Source organism: Pelophylax lessonae (genome assembly GCF_965119305.1).
Source record: "Pelophylax lessonae genome assembly, chromosome: 3".
Taxonomy (NCBI): Eukaryota; Metazoa; Chordata; class Amphibia; order Anura; family Ranidae; genus Pelophylax; species Pelophylax lessonae.
The window spans coordinates 242,215,392-242,232,673 of NC_138770.1; the positions used below are offsets into that span (position 1 = coordinate 242,215,392).

General features: G+C 42.8%; 1 protein-coding gene across 1 annotated transcript in view; it reads right to left on the reverse strand.

The window, feature by feature from the left end:
- DHX36 (DEAH-box helicase 36) overlaps positions 1-17,282 on the reverse strand; it is a 181,313-nt gene that overhangs the window by 148,932 nt on the left and 15,099 nt on the right. The window contains exons 4-6 of the mRNA XM_082251944.1: positions 16,232-16,270; positions 6,594-6,764; positions 449-528 (exon numbers count right to left, since the gene is read on the reverse strand). Coding sequence (XP_082108070.1) covers positions 449-528; positions 6,594-6,764; positions 16,232-16,270 — 290 coding nt within the window. The remainder of the gene's footprint in view (positions 1-448; positions 529-6,593; positions 6,765-16,231; positions 16,271-17,282) is intronic.

The following is a 17,282-nucleotide window of genomic DNA, read 5'->3' on the forward strand; positions in this document are numbered from 1 at the left end:
GCGTGACAAAAAATTTTGCAATGACCGACATTTTATTCTCCAGAGTCTTTGCTAAAAAAATATATATAATGTTTGGGGGTTCTAAGTAGTTTTCTAGGAAAAAATACTGGTTTTAACTTGTAAACAAAAAGTGTCCGAAATAGGGCTGGGGCTTAAGTGGTTAAGTTCCTTTATGATACATACCTGCACGTTCAGCCCATTATAGAACTATAGCTTGAATGTAGTTTGGTAAATACCTGAAAAAAAAAACTAAAATTGTGCCTGTGTCCAAATATATATGGACCGAACTGTAAATGTTCTGTTCATTGTGTATGTAGTAGCTGCAGCCAAGGGCCACATGTCTGGAACACTTTATTGATAAATACACGACACGTACAAAATATGACTTATTTAAAGGGCAGTGACAAAGGGACTCATATTGCGTTAATAAACTCTGAAATTGCCATACCTTTCAAGACGGATTTGATAGCCAGTGCTATTCCCTCTCCCACATAGTTCAGCTCGCTCTGCAGCCACACGTTCTGCCACCTAAAAATAAACAAATATTGGTATAAGTTGCAAGTATCCTCTAATTAAGAATATGAAATTAACCAAGCATTACAGCGGCATGATCTCTAGAAAATAAAGTCAAACAACAACAGAAACACCACAAGAAAAAAGACTATTTAATCAAAAAATGCAAAACAGAAATGTGCATTTCCCTAAATCGAACAAACTACATTTCCCTATAGAGAATATAAAAAGTTGATGAGTAAAGGCGGTTGCTCTTGGCAATGGATTTACATAAAGACTGTACATAAAGGGGATTGCGATTTGGTAACTATTATCCACAAAGTAACAGATTGTAGATATTTAATGGTGCATCAGTTACATAAATATACCGACACTACACTTAATTATATTGAAGGCTATCAACCAGCCTCTCTCAAACTTTTCAATACAGAGGAACCCTTGAAATAATTTCTATGTCTCGGGGGAGTCATCTCTAGCTTGCGGCACATTGTTGTCAATAAGTTGTAAATAGAATATTAAATGAAGAATGTATTGGATCTAGCATATATGACACCCAGAGCAGATACAGTAGTTTTGTTGTATTTAACACTCCCCTGCTTTATAAGGGGGAAAAAATCTGTAACAATCATGAAATGGAACAAATAATGAAAATGGTTAAAAAAGAAACACAAACTGTGAAAATTGTAGTGTCCCTTACAATGGTGGTCAGAGGAAAAGTGTTGTCTTATATTGGTAGTTGGTGTAGTTGTAGTGGTTCCATAAGTTGGTGGCCAGCTCTTGTATTAATGATCATTCGGAAGACAATATCACACTGTTGACTCCCCATCTCAAGGATCCCCTAAGCAGCCTCTGGAGGAAATCAAGGGTTCCATGGAGCCCTGATTGAAGAACCTTGCTATAAACAAATGAAAAACACACCACAATGACACACACACACACATATATATATATATATATATATATATATATATATATATATATATATATATTATATATATATGGATATGTAAATGAAGATTTTATGATGCACAAAGACAATGCTATATAGCAGTCTTCGGCAATAAAGGCCTTGACTATCTGTACATTTCAATTAAAAATTTGTCTCTGCTAAAACAGTTTTTTAAATAGTAATAGCAGGACACTATGGGAAACTTCAGACAGTCTACTCTATGAAATAATGGCAACTAGCCTTCAGGTCTATCCATTTCTACTCTCCCCCTGTGTCAACCATCGGGAAATGATGTTCAAAATAACCCATAGGTGGTATTCTACCCCTTGGAAGATTGCTAAATTCTCCCCTGGCGTTCCTCCAGATTGTTGGTGAAGTTGTAGTGGACAAGGGACATTGTTACATATACTGTGGGGCTATTGGAAGTGCACTTATTGGGGTCCATTACTGGAGAGTTAACACCTCCAAACCCTGGTCTAGCAATTCTGAATTTAGGTATAGACTCCTACCCGAAACATATGAGACCGGTAGTAACTCCCATTCTTCTAGCTGCCTGTAATATCATTCTTAGGAAATGGAAATCTCTTGAATCGCCTAATGTCTCAGAAGATATACATGCTGTACAAGTGAACCAACAATATGAACGCTTGTTGGCACTGAATAGCTCCTCCTGCACTCAATTTGATAGAGTTGGTTGATATGGCTGAGTGGACTACATTTTTGAAATTTTTATGAGATTCAGCCCAGGCTACCTTCTTCTCTCTTCCTTTTGCCTACTTTCCTATTCTTATTGTTCACAAATTTAATAGGGTCCAACCTTAGTTTTCATGTAGGGTGGGAATTAGGCAACCATTGCATTTGGTCCTACAACACCCTCTGCGGCTATCCTGAATGGACATATTGTTGCATCATGGGCACTCTATGAAGTCAGCTGGGAAGGTGGACTCCCCTGGCCATTTTGAGAGACCAGGTGGGGTACACCCCCTATTTACTTGCTACTTGAGTTCCTGTGATTTTGTCATATACGCCTCTCATGACTAGTTTTCGTTGTGGTTGTATACCCTAATATTATAATGTAATGTTATCTTTTCTAAAATTAATAAAAACTATTGGAAATCAAAACAGTTTTTTTTTATCTCTGTATTCATGCTTATGCAACAAAACCTTTAGGGTTAATCATTTTTTTTTCTAGCTTTTTTTAGGCTAAGGGTTATCCCTCTTCAACAGACAGTTTAGTGGTGTATTTTAAAACTGCTGGTGTGTAGCTGAACAGTGCAGGTGTCACTTCCTATGCTTTATCTTTGTTATTGTTACTCATATGACAATTCTATAAATACATTTTAAAATTAATTTTAACAAAAACTCATAGGGCATCCGTCTCTCCATTTGTTCACTTTTATTTTTTAATTAGCTAGCAATGCACCAGGTAACTGTCAGGTAAGATTTTTGCAGCAGTACCCACACAATAAGAAATGTATAATAATCACCTCTGTCTTCTCTTACCTTTTCAATGTAAAACAGTTTTACAATCCACATGCTGCTCAAAAAAGTTGTGATAAAAAAACTGAATTTTTGTAAAATCTTACCTGTAAAATTCCTTTCTCTGAGTCCTCCGACAGTCGCCGCCTCCTCTAAGTGGCGCACTTTAAAACGTCCATTCCTGGTTCCTAGTCGGTTTAAACTACTTTATCCCAATAGTGAGGACTTAGAGGAGGCGGCGACTGTTGGAGGATGTAAGAGAAATAAGATTTTTGCACTGTAAAAATGTTTTTAATCCATTGAGGGATCAATAGAAAATATGCAAGTGGGCTATACTGCTGCCTTCAGGAATCCTGGAAACAGGTAAAACAAAGGATAGGCCAGCTCACTGTAAAACCCCACCTTCAAGCTTCCATTTTGGAATAAAGCGCAATTTAAAGCCAAAAATTATTGGGACCATTGCGGACCACAATGGACTCCAAGAAAAAGATTTTTCAGCAAGTAAAGACTTCATTTTCTTTATCATACATTGTGGGGTAGGAAGTGGTTGAAAAATCATATACAACTGGTACAACCAAAAGCAGTCCAACTGAAAATCCCCAGACCAGGAAAGAACACAATTGTAAGGGTAGGGTGCCAAAACTGGTAAAATGAAAGACTAATACCCATCCATCAAAGAAATAGGTGAGGGGGGGAACACCTGGAGCAAGCAGCTCTTTGGTAAAGGAATTTTAAATCCAGGAGGCTGGATTTCCTTACAAGGATCACTGAAGTGGAGATTCCTAAATGCTAACTTGACTTGTAGAACAGGTTATATTCAAATTTAGGGTGTACCATGACAGTGTGCGGGGATTGCGCTCCTCCACAACCATTGTCACTTTTTGAAATCAGCGCAAATCTGTGAATAAATAAACTACAAGTTCTATTTTCCACTAAGGCAGACAGACTTGTGGTTATGAATTGAACACAAGTGCGAGAATCAGCGCACTCATAGTCCATTGGCACTTCCTCCAGCTCTCTAACAAAGTCCGTACCGAGTTATTGGCAGAGAGCTGGAGGAGGAGCTTTAAAGAGCCTTAATTGTGTACCTGTGATCCACTGAATGTGGGTGCTATGCTTTGCAGGCCTGATGTGAAAAGAAAAAAAGTAATAAATACACACAATTTTTTCCTTCAAAAACATACGCATTTTCTTTTCTTACAAGGGAACATATCCTTTAATGCAGCGCTTCAAAATAGAAATGGGAGCAATAGCTAAAGACAAATGTCTAAAGAGCAACAGGGAGCGAAACAAACTGCCCATAGAGCAAAAGTGCAGGGCATGATGCAATTATTTTACAAGATGTAAAACTCTAGGGTTCCAATCAGAATAGGAAGAGTTGCTCTTAAAAGTGGCAATCCACTTAGACATGGTTTCACAAATTAGGGATACCACCAGCAGAGGGTGGAGAGTGATACCAGTTAGCTCAAATTGGGACAAAAGGAGAGATTCTGTGCATCAGTAAAGCCCCCAAAGATAAAGATAATTTTTAGTAGCAAGGTACACAGAGGGTAGGAACCATGGGGTCAATTTACTAAACGTTTGCCACATATGATAACATGGTCTATAACATCTAAAAATAAGTCCAATTCCCAAAAAAAAAAAAAAAAAAAAAAAAAAAAAAAAAAAAATCGCTAAAAAACCACGTGCTAAGCTTTTAAGTCCAATTCACAAATTGAAGAGAATAAAAATTAAAAAAAAAAAAAACATGAAATATTTATTACCAGAGTTTTGCTGGCAATATCACATGCAGTATGTGTCAGAAACAGCATGGCAGTCCCCCCCATAGCTGGCTGCTGAGAAGCAGGCCGGGAACCTGGCTGCCGCATCCTTAACTACAGATGACTTATCAGCTGTCAGCAGGTTTCCCACTAACAGCTGAATGTAAAGAAAACATGCCAGCAATTAAAGATAATGGGGAAAACAAAAGCATGGGGTCTTTCCCCAATGTATACCAGGCTCTTCAGTTGTCATGACACTAGAGGTGAGGCTATACAGTGGGGACTGGGTCAATGCTTTTTGTTTGGCAGTATCACTAATCTTCTGGCAGCAGCAACACAACCAAATTGTAAATGATTTTCTCCTGTCCCTGCATCCCTCAATGGGCGAAAAATAAAATTTTCATGCCAGTATTTAACCTAACCAAAGTAACAAGAGTGAAAAAAGAAAAAAAAAAAATCACATTATCCAAATATTAAAGACAGTCACTAAACTTCCATGTTAAAATAATTATTTACAGATTTGTGTTAACAATTCAAGAGCTTGTTAGAACTAAAGATTTTTTGAGATATATTGGTACGTGAAGGGAAAGCCTGAAATGGATCATTACAGAATAAAAGGCTGACCAGTCAGTACAGGCTTAGGCAAATAACTACACAAACTGTCAAGTTTTCAGAGGCATGTATAATGTGTCACCATTGTGGAACAGAATCTCAACAAGAAGAATCTTTTTTAACTGGGACACCTACAGCAATTAAAAAGGGAAAGGATTATTTATAGAAAAAAAAAAATGATTTACATTTCCTTATTTACCAGAATCTGAACCAGACACTTCAATTTAAAGAGTGAGGGGGTCAACTGAAAGCTACCTTGTTCTCACGCACTTGTCTACATACTACTGGATGTATAGCAGGGTCATTAGTACCTTGCTAGATTTTGGCTATGTTATTTTACAACATTATGCATTCTCTGGAATAAAAGAGACAAAGCCAGGGGCCATGCAGTTGACAGGCCAGCAACTGACAGACTGCAGTCGACCTCTGACATTGGTGTGCCAGGTTTACTAAAAAGTAAAACGAATTAATAAGGAAACCTAATAAAGTTGAGAATGCCAAAAACTACAGTGATTCTACGGTTTTAAACCATATTGGGTGGGCACCCTTTCTCCAGCTTGTAGATACCTTTAATCTCACACTAAAGGTTGGCATTATTCTAAATTTATCATCAGGTAATAAACCAAACATAAAGTTCCTATTTAGTATTTGTGCAATGGTAAACGCATCTCTTAACATAAAGCTAATCTATGCTTTAGATTTATTGGTCCTGTAAAATACATACATACAATACATATCCTAGTATTACAATAACGTTGGCTACAACGTGAAAACAACCCGACCATCAGGCTCGGTTCACACTTGTGCGATGTGGGAACGCTGGGAATATGAGCGTTGGTCCCGCATCGCATCCGCACATCTGGCAGTTCACACTGCCATATGGGATACGCAGGGGGCGTCAATTAAATGTTAACAACACCCCCAGTTTGATCGCATATCGCAGTGCGATCTGACAGTTCGCACAGAATCGGATCGCACAAGTGTGAACCACTGTGCGATCTGATCCTGATGCGGCTCAAAAAATGCCTCATGTGCGTGTTTGGTGCGGATACAGTGCGAATTCAGCCATACAAAATGTATGGCTGAACTCGCATCCGCACATGAGATCGCATGTAATGAAGGAGCAGTGCGCTCCGATATTACATGCGATCTTGCAAACCGCACTATTGTGAACCGGCAATAATAAAGCCTCTAATTTGTTTAACTTAACACGGCCATTCAAAAAAAAAAAAAAAAAAAAAAAAAAGAAACTTGCTGAGAACGTAGTTATAATAGCTCACCGATATTGCACTTATTCTCCTTGGTTGAGTGCAGACAATGTTGCATATAGACCCCTTGCCTCTCATGATGTGGTCATCCAGAATAAACTGCGTCACTTGGGTAGTTTTTCCACACCCAGTCTCACCACTAATAACTGTCACCTGATTGCTGTTTATTATTTTAACGATCTCCTAAAAATAGAAAACAGCTTAGATAAACATCATCATGCAGTACATTTAAAGAAATGCAACTTGACAAGTAAAACATTAGAATTGTTGGTTTACCTGTAAAATCATTTTCTTTGAGTATATCACAGGACACAGGGTACTTCATATTCATAACTACTTGGGATGTCCCAAAGCACTGAACTTGAGGGGCGTGCAACACAGCAACAAGGACAACACATCCAAAACAGATGGGGGAAAATCCCATTACAAAGCTGCCTGCAGGATTTTTTTGCCCAAAACTGAAAACTGCATTTGAACTTTCCAACATCAGGGACTCTACCTTGGAATCAAAGAGAACAGCCCTTCTGCAGAAGCAGTTCCTTCACCTGTACCATGCCAAGGATGAAACCTAAATACTCCAGGCATTAAGCCATACGATCCTTCTCACTGGACAGACATGGTGCCCATTCAGGAAAGCTGCCTAAAACTCAATGCTTTGCCCAAACTTTGAGGGCCTGGCAAACGTCCTACCTCAGCAAAAGAGGACTTTAAAGCTGATCCTACCAGAGAGGAGGCCACCTTAAAAAGGACCTCTATCCTCTTATCCCTAGCATCCTTGAAGACTTGAATCTCATCCTGGATGGTCAGGATCTTAGTCAAGTAGTAAATAACTAGCTCAACAGCTGGAGAACCCCCATTTCTTGTAAAATTACTCCTCCATAGGTTACTGTTAAGCAAATTGCTTCAGTGGGGGAAAAAAACTCCCATTTAGGCGAGTTCAATTAGCAAAAATTGATTTTTGTAAAATCTTACCGTAAAATCCTTTTCTCTTAGCTCATTGACAGACGTAGTCCTCGGTGATTCAACACCCTCGGGTTATGCTGCCCTCTACAGGAGTAGGACTAGACAGGAAAGAAAACGTTCTGGCCACACCCTAGGGGCAGTCCCAGAGGGTATATCCTCTCACTTCCTGCTCTAGCAAATCAGTTATGTCACAAAGCAGTGTTTAGAGAATTTAACCCAACCCAACTTAAAAACAGAGGGGCGAGTACTACGTCTGTCAATGAGCTAAGAGAAAAGGATTTTACGGTAAGATTTTACAAAAATCCATTTTTCTCTATCGCTCATTGACAGACGTAGTCCTCGGTGATTCAACACCCTCGGGACGTCCCAAAGCAGTACCACAAATGAGGGGTGGGAAAAATGGAAATCAAATCCAATCTAGAAGGCCCAACCGGTGCCAACTAGAAGTTTACCATGCTCATCCTCAGTGATGAGACTCAACAGAAATTTTTCAACAGAAAAAAACCCTCGAGGTAGACCACCGGTCTCCTCAAATTGCGGCCTGCAAAACCTTGCGGCCAAATGAGGCATCCGCCGATGCCATCACATCAATCTTATAAAATTTTGTAAAGGTATGTACCAACGACCAGGTGGTCGCCTTACATACCTGGACCACTGACGCCTGATGGCGATAGGCCCAGGAAGTACTGAGCGCTCGAGTGAAGTGCGCCCTAACAGGAAACGGAGGATTCCGACCCTTAATAGAATAAGCCTGTACCACCGTCTGACTGATCCATCTAGATATGGTCGCGGCAGACACAGGCAATCCCCTTCAAGGGCTATCCGTGATCACAAAAGTGAGTCCCTCTTACGAAAACCACTTTAGGAAGGAAGGATGGATTCGGAAGAAGAACCACCTTATCCCTATGAACCACCAGATCTGGGGAACGACAGGATAATGCGGCCAGTTCTGACACCCTGCGTACAGAAGTAATGGCCACCAAGAAGGCCACCTTCTGGGATAATGTAAGCAAGGGAATCTCCCTGATATCTTCAAAGAGAAGTTTCTGAAGAACCGACCACACTAAATTAAGATCCCAGGCGGTAAGGGTGCGCGCACTGGCGGAGCCAGCTGTCGCACCCCCTGGATGAAATTCCGCACCAAGGAATGATTAGCCAAAGGTTTCTAAAAAGAAGATTGCCAACGCCAAAAACCTGACCCTTAATCGTGCTCAAGGATAGTTTCTGCTCAACCCCTTGTTGCAGACAGACCAAGATTCGGATCACCGAATAGGTATGTGGGGGAAATCCAAGAGATTCACACCACGCAATATAAGACTTCCATGTGCTGGAAGTCGCTTTCCTTGCTTTAACTGGAAGTAGGAATAACTGAAGCTGACACTCCCTTGTCCTTCAGTACCTGGGTCTCAATGGCCAGGCCATTAAGCCAGCGACTGTAAAGCAAGATGGAAGATCGGTCCCTGAGACCGCAAATCCTCCCTGAGAGGAAGTCTCCAAAGGAGCGTCCGCGACTAGCCTCACCAAGTCGGTGTACCAGGCTCGACGAGGTCAGTCCGGAATTTCCAGAATAACTGGAATTCCCTCCACCTCTATCCAGCGAAGAAGTTCCCGCAGCAACTTGAGAGGATGGAAGTCATGCCGTAGCTGATACTGCCCTCACGGGATGATTAGCGTTTCTGCTGCGTCCGCTAGAGGATCGCGGTGCGAGCTACAAACCTCCGCACCTTCCTGTTGAGCCAAGGTGCCAACAGATCCACATCCGGGATGTCCCAATGAAGGGACAGCTAGTGAAAAAAACCTCTGGATGAAGAGGCCATATGCGATTGGATCCGAATCGGGCTGCTCTAGAGCTGCTCGATCCAGTAAATCAGACAAAATCTGATCGCTCTCAGTTCCGATACCCTATTGGTAATCTGGATACTATCGGAAGAAATGACTAAACCTGGTTGAGCATCGGAGACTTCCTGGTCCGCTCGCTCAACCGGATCCGATTGTCCAGGGAATCGGAATTCTGATTCCATTAAAAAAGAATCTCCTTCAGGAGAATTCGGGTATGAGACTGGGTATACGGTACTGCCTCTAAGAAGGCCACCATCAGTCCCAGCCAATTGACGGACAGCAACATCCGAATCGTTGACTGAACCTTCTGGAGTTCGCAAGGAGAAACTCTCTTGCCCAGGATGTATGCAACCTTAGGCCCAGATAGCTCAGTCTCCTGGTGGGAACCAGGGATGATCTTTGGGAAAGCGAAAAAACGCTGATGTCCTGCGATGATGGGGATATAAAGATAGGCCTCCTAAATGTCTATGGACGCCAGGAAATCCCCCTGATGCAGGGAGGCCACCACTGTACGGATGGACTCTATCTCTTCCCAAGTCCAGATTTGGACGCACATTGCCCTCTTTCCTGGGCATTGTGAATAGGTTCGAATAGAACCCCTGAAACCGTTCAATGTTAGAAGGGAAGAATCGCACCGGTGGAAGTGATCGAAACTCGATCCTGTGTCCTCCAGAAACTGGTGAAGACAACCCCCCCCCCCACCCCAGAGATGGGTAGGGGTGCATCAGGCTATATTCTTCAGGCTTGGCTGAGCCGGACTCTTTGTTTAGCCGACCAGCGCCCTTTGAAACCCCTCTAAAGGGGCTTTGGAGGGTTTCGCCTTATCGCCCGCCCTCGGGGAACGAACAACTCTTATGAGCAGAAAAGGAAGGTCCTCGTTAGTTACGAGGTCCTTCTATCCTAACAGTCTGTGGCAAGACAGCAGGTGGTACCGTCTATCCTATAAAGAGGAATTCCTCAAACGGATAGCACCTAGCCATGCGTTTGGAAATAACAGAAGTTCGTTTCAAAACGACCCCATTTAGGTAAAGGAAAATCCTTGGCCCTTTTGGTAGGCTAACAAGTACCAAAAAAGGAATCTCAGTCTCAGCTACCTCTGCCGGTGTAACCTCAAGACTAAAGGTTTCCCGGACGGACAAAACTAGTGCATCCACCACTCTTGTGCTATGGCGGAGGCAGAAACGTGCTCCTCACTGCTGAGGAGATATTACCTGAGACAACAGCCCCCTAGGAGGGACCTGCAACTGCATTGTATCTGATAAACAATAGGGGTAGGCGGGGGTCGCTACTTGACCCCCGTCCCTGACAGGCCACCTCCACTCGGGATACCAAAGACTCCAAAACTGCCGATAATGCATTAAAAACAAGTGGGGTACTGGAGGGGGAGGGAGAGGGAGAGGGAGAGAGGGAGAGGGAGAGAGGGAGAGGGAGAGGGAGAGAGGAGAGAGAGAGAGAGAGAGAGAGAGAGAGAGAGAGAGAGAGAGAGAGAGAGAGAGAGAGAGAGAGAGAGAGAGAGAGAGAGAGAGAGAGAGAGAGAGAGAGAGAGAGAGAGAGAGAGAGAGACACCCCAAGGCTCATCCCTGATGCACAGAAGTTTTCATCAGCTTGCTCAGTGCTGTCCTGTTACAGACAGGAAGTCTTTGGCCCTATTTCCTGGGTAAAGGAGGCGGCTCCGCCCCTTAACACGCCTGCCGGCGCCTCCCCCTGGCTCCACGAGGTGATTGAGTCACCTCAAACATGGCCGCCCCCATGCTGGAGACACGAGGCTACACCAAAATGGCAGCCTCGTGCGATCTACCAGACAATGGCGGTGGCCTGCACAGAATAGCGGCATGTCTGCAGAAGGATCTCGGCCTCACAACCCTTCATCCTCATGGTGGTCAGCGTGGTCGGCGGTACCGGACCCTGGCGGGCCGTATGCGGTCCGTGGCCGTCGGGAGGCATCTGCTAGCTAGAGGAATGATCTGGGATGCAGTATACATGTATAGACATCGCCCTGTGGCTACTGACAGGTAGGATACCTTATACTATCACAGTAAAGTTCTAGTACTGCCACTGACTACAATCATTTTCACATCTTTACAATTAGATTGTCAGCTCCCAAACCAAGCCTCCTGGCTTCTTGTACACAAAAATCACACTCAATTAGGGGGATCTGTGACATGTTATAGGATAGAGGGGAACCCATCCTTACCATTACAGAGAGGGGCCCGCGTTCACCACAAGACCCGTCAGGGGGAAAGGGGGAACATACTACTCACCATACCGGAACCAGGCGGGCGCCAACTCCTGACAGTACCCCTCTCTACCGAGGTAGGAGGGCTGTTGACCAATACGGACGCCGTGACTCATGGTCTTTGGCGTTTCAGCGAGACGTTTAACTCGCAGGGTCAGTCCCCGTCCAGTGGGACTATGTCGCGGCCGACCCATCGCGGAGCTATGGCCTGCACGTGCTCGTAGGCTGAACTGGGGTGACCACTGGATCTCAACATCCAGCCCGTCGCCCAGTTCAGCTTTCTTGCTTGAAGATCTCACAGGAACACTGGAGAAAAAAAGCTGTCTAAAAAATCTTTTCTAAGAAAAAAATCCTGCCAGGACCGAAGATCCCAGCAAGGTATCTAGGTCCTTACTCCTAACTAGACAGAAAAAAAAAAACTGATTTGCTAGAGCAGGAAGAGAGAGGATATACCCTCTGGGACTGCCCCTAGGGTGTGGCCAGAACGTTTTCTTTCCTGTCTAGTCCTACTCCTGTAGAGGGCAGCATAACCCGAGGGTGTTGAATCACCGAGGACTACGTCTGTCAATGAGCGATAGAGAAACATCTTTTACTGCAAGTGAGGGTGTCTTGAAAAAGATTTAGGTTGTTTAGACAGCCGCCAGGACCCAAATCCATTGACTTTAGGAGAAGAGGACTCCGGAAGTAGAAACTTTCAAGTTACTGCTCACCATGTCCGCGAGGAACGCCACTGTGATCTTCTGTGTCTGAGCCAGATCCTGAGATCCCTCCTGGAAGGACCTATCCCATTCCTCAACACCTTCCTCCTCTTGAGGTTGATCCTCTGACACCACAAAAGGGGAGGGGGAAGGAGAGCACCCCCCTACTTTCACTCCAAGCATTTCAATACAGTGAGAACCCTTGAGTCAGTCCAGGAAACTAGAAAAACGGCAGCAGAAAATTCCTCCATCGACACAAAGGATGGCGATTGTGGCCTTGAGGTAAAACTACCAGATAAGGGAAGGAATTCAGAGCTAATCTGACCCTTAGGGGAGCTATTAGAGGAAAAATGTGTAGAGGGTCCTCCTTACCTGATTTGGGACCCCACCAAATTGTCCCCAAGCCCCCCTCCCCACGACAAACTCACTGCTTGCATAAAGGCCATGGCTTGCTGAGGGTTTGGGTCTTTAAAACCCTATAAGAACAGCTACCCAACTAAGAGAAGTGTCAACCCAAGTCAGACACCTTATCAGCAAGTCACCCCCTATATTATCTGCAGTGTCCTAATGCTGAGTACTATTGCAGCTGCACATGGACTGTGGCTGAGAGGAGCTGAACCCCAGAGCCATGATGTGATCACACGTTACGATGCCAGTGGAACAGACTAAATGGTGTTGTGCAAAGATGTGCAGCGATGAAGCCACCAAACCAGTCCGTTCCTTTTGAACACTGTTACTGCGGTGTATTTGTTCTGCATGTAAAATTGTACTGGGAACACAGGGGAATAAGCTGTTACATGCTTCACCACAGAGGCACTCCACACTATGCTACAGTGCGAAAAAGCCAAATCTTCACCTCTGACGGCAGGCTTGCCCCCTCAAGAACTTCCGGGACTTAGAACCCCCTCCAGGGGGATCATTGTGCAGGACCTGTAAAGTGCCCTGCTAGCAAGGTCTCCAAATACATTGTGGAGATCTTTGACCATGAGATCCAGCACCGACCAGCAACATTACAGGCTGTTCCCACTCTTGCATTCAAGCTCCGGGTACAGTTACTCTTTAGGTGCCCGATCTGGATAAAGCCTTTCCCTACCCCAGCAGTGGTGTTTCGAATAAGCCAGAAATAGAGTACAAAATCCCATACAAGTAAAATATTCAGAGAAACATCTGTAGGTACATCCATCACCTAAAAGGTAATTTGCTAAAAACTGAGGCTTAGCTGGGGTGGAAAGGGTTAAACCTAGGACGAGAATTCCTGTTTTTTCTTTTTTTTTGGGCCAGTGTCCACTCACCTGAAGGTAGAAACATACCCTAAAGTAGTCATGAATAAAAAGTACCTTGTGATGTTCGATAAGGAAATATCGCGTTGCAGTAGCACTTGAAGAACTAAAGCTGCAAAAACATTTAGACCAGGTTCACTTTAATAGCTAAAGGCATGAAAACATGCAGTGTTATTGTGTCATGGTATAGTAACAACCCAAAACCAAAGTTGGGTCAATAGACCTGCAAAGGCTGGAGTTCTAACACATGAATAGTGAGTTGAAGAGCTTGGTGGAAGTACGCATTCCAACCACATGACCACTGCCATCAATTAGTAGAGAGCATAATACTACCAATCCAAGCACCCCATATCCATTGCACTGTCCCATCGCAAGGTACTTGCCCATAAACACGTGTTCGCTCAATACCCTGTATCAGACAAATGGCGGACCACACACTGATGACACGACATCTCTACGATTAAGCCGGTAAAGTTGAAAAGTATTAACACAGTGGCTTTAAGGTGGGACACTTGGCAGCATGTTAGTCTGACTGCACTGAAGTTCATTTAACATCACCTCATCAGCGTACAGCCCGATACTCTTTTAATCCCCACTGATACTATATAATATACAGTGGGTACGGAAAGTATTCAGACCCCCTTAAATTTTTCACTCTTTGTTATATTGCAGCCATTTGCTAAAATCATTTAAGTTCATTCTTCTTCCTCATGAATGTACACATAGCACCCCATACTGACAGAAAAACACAGAATTGTTGACATTGTTGCAGATTTATTAAAAAAGAAAAACTGAAATATCACCTGGTCCTAAGTATTCAGACCCTTTGCTCAATATTTAGTAGAAGCCCCCTTTTGATCTAATACAGCCAGGAGTCTTTTTGGGAAAGATGCAACAAGTCTTTCACACCTGAATTTGGGGATCCTCTGCCATTCCTCCTTGCAGATCCTCTCCAGTTCTGTCAGGTTGGATGGTAAACGTTGGTGGACAGCCATTTTTAGGTCTCTCCAGAGATGCTCAATTGGGTTTAAGTCAGGGCTCTGGCTGGGCCATTCAAGAACAGTCACGGAGTTGTTGTAAAGCCACTCCTTCGTTATTTTAGCTGTGTGCTTAGGGTCATTGTCTTGTTGGAAGGTAAACCTTCGGCCCAGTCTCTGAGGTCCAGAGCACTCTGGAGAAGGTTTTTGTCCAGGATATCCCTGTACTTGGCCGCATTCATCTTTCCCTCGATTGCAACCAGTCGTCCTGTCCCTGCAGCTGAAAAACAACCCCACAGCATGAGGCTGCCACCACCATGCTTCACTGTTGGGACTGTATTGGACAAGTGATGAGCAGTGCCTGGTTTTCTCCACACATACCGCTTTGAATTAAGGCCAAAAAGTTCTATTTTGGTCTCATCAGACCAGAGAATCTTATTTCTCACCATCTCGGAGTCCTTCAGGTGTTTTTTAGCAAACTCCATGCAGGCTTTCATGTGTCTTACACTGAGGAGAGGCTTCCGTCGGCCACTCTGCCATAAAGCCCCGACTGGTGGAGGGCTGCAGTGATGGTTGACTTTCTACAACTTTCTCCCATCTCCTGATTGCATCTCTGGAGCTCAGCCACAGTGATCTTTGGGTTCTTCTTTACCTCTCTCACCAAGGCTCTTCTCCCCCGATAGCTCAGTTTGGCCGGACGGCCAGCTCTAGGAAGGGTTCTGGTCGTCCCAAACGTCTTCCACTTGAGGATTATGGAGGCCACTGTGCTCTTAGGAACCTTAAGTGCAGCATAAATCTTTTTGTAACCTTGGCCAGATCTGTGCCTTGCCACAATTCTGTTTCTGAGCTCTTCAGCCAGTTCCTTTGACCTCATGATTCTCATTTGCTCTGACATGCATTGTGATCTGGAAGGTCTTATATAGACAGGTGTGTGGCTTTCCTAATCAAGTCCAATCAGTATAATCAAACACAGCTGGACTCAAATGAAGGTGTAGAACCATCTTAAGGATGATCAGAAGAAATGGAAAGCACCTGAGTTAAATATATGAGTGTCACAGCAAAGGGTCTGAATACTTAGGACCATGTGATATTTCAGTTTTTCTTTTTTAATAAATCTGCAACAATGTCAACAATTCTGTGTTTTTCTGTCAGTATGGGGTGCTATGAGTAGATTCATGAGGAAGAAGAATGAACTTAAATGATTTTAGCAAATGGCTGCAATATAACAAAGAGTGAAAAATTTAAGGGGGTCTGAATACTTTCCGTACCCACTGTAAGCTCTGCCGAGAGCATCTTTTTAGGCTGCACTAAAGAGACACTTTAGACTACTATCTTACACTTGTTACTAAAAAAATTAAAGCCCAGTTGAAACCTCACAATTTATTACTGTAATGCAGTCAGGCTTTATATACAGTAATAAATATGGGTCTGTTTCACTTTAATTGCTAACATCAAATAATCAAACCATGGCTCCTTCACAAAAAGCAGTGACCTGACACTCTTGTGGTCTGACAGGTTGCACTGAACACTGCTCTATCAAGAGAATTCTGTTCCCTGTATGGCAATATTGGTAATGTTATAAAACACATTATGTTTATTAAATATTTACATTAGCAGCAATATAGACAAAAAAATATATTTGATCATATTTGCTCACCTCTCTCATAGTGTATGAAGGCAACTTTTCACGGAACCGCTAGAAAAACAAAGCAAAACAAAATCACTAAAGATAGTACAAGCACAAGGTATAAATATAAGTTATCAACAAATACACAATGATCCAGCAAGCTAGTATATTTCATAGCACATTAGGACTTTGGAAAAGCACTAAAATGGATGGTCAACTTATTACACCAGCACCCTCAAATCACTGAAATAAAATAAAAAAAATAAAAATGGGGGAGGAGAAATGCACTTTAAAGAGGTTGTAAAGTCAGAGGGTTCTTTTATCTTAATGCATTCTATACATTAAGATAAAAAAAAAACCTTCTGTGCAGCAGCCTCCCCAGCACCCCCTAATACTTACCTGAGTATCCAGCAATGTATCTATCCAGCCGTCCAAACTCTCTCTCTCTCTCCTGATTGGACATTGGCTCCCACTGCTGTCAAACTCAGTTAACCAATCAGGAGAGAGAGGGAGCAGGGCCAAACAGCTGAATGGACACGGAGCAGCAGCTCGGTTCGTGTGCCCTTATGGCAAGCTGCTTGCTGTGGGGGCACTCAACAGGAGGGAGGGGCCAGGAGTACCAGCCAGGGACCCGAAAAGAGGAGGATCCAGGCTACCCTGTGCAAAATAAACAGCACAGTTTATTTTGCTATTTAATAGAAAAATAAATAAATAAAAAGACTTTATAATAACTTTTAGTGCCGGTGTACTGCCGATAGTTTCAACTTGCCGAAAATTTCAACCAATGTATGTATATACGCTGCACATAGTTGGAGTTTTCAAGATGTTGCGCCCGACATTTGGAGCGCATATATATATATATATATATATATATAAATAAATAAAGGAGCTTAAATATATATTATATATATATATATATATATATATATATATATATATATATATATATATATATATATATATATATATACAAAAAAAAGTGTGTGTGTGTGTGTGAGATATATATATATCCTCACATATATCCTCACATTTATATGTTTATATATATATATATATATATATATATATATATATATATATA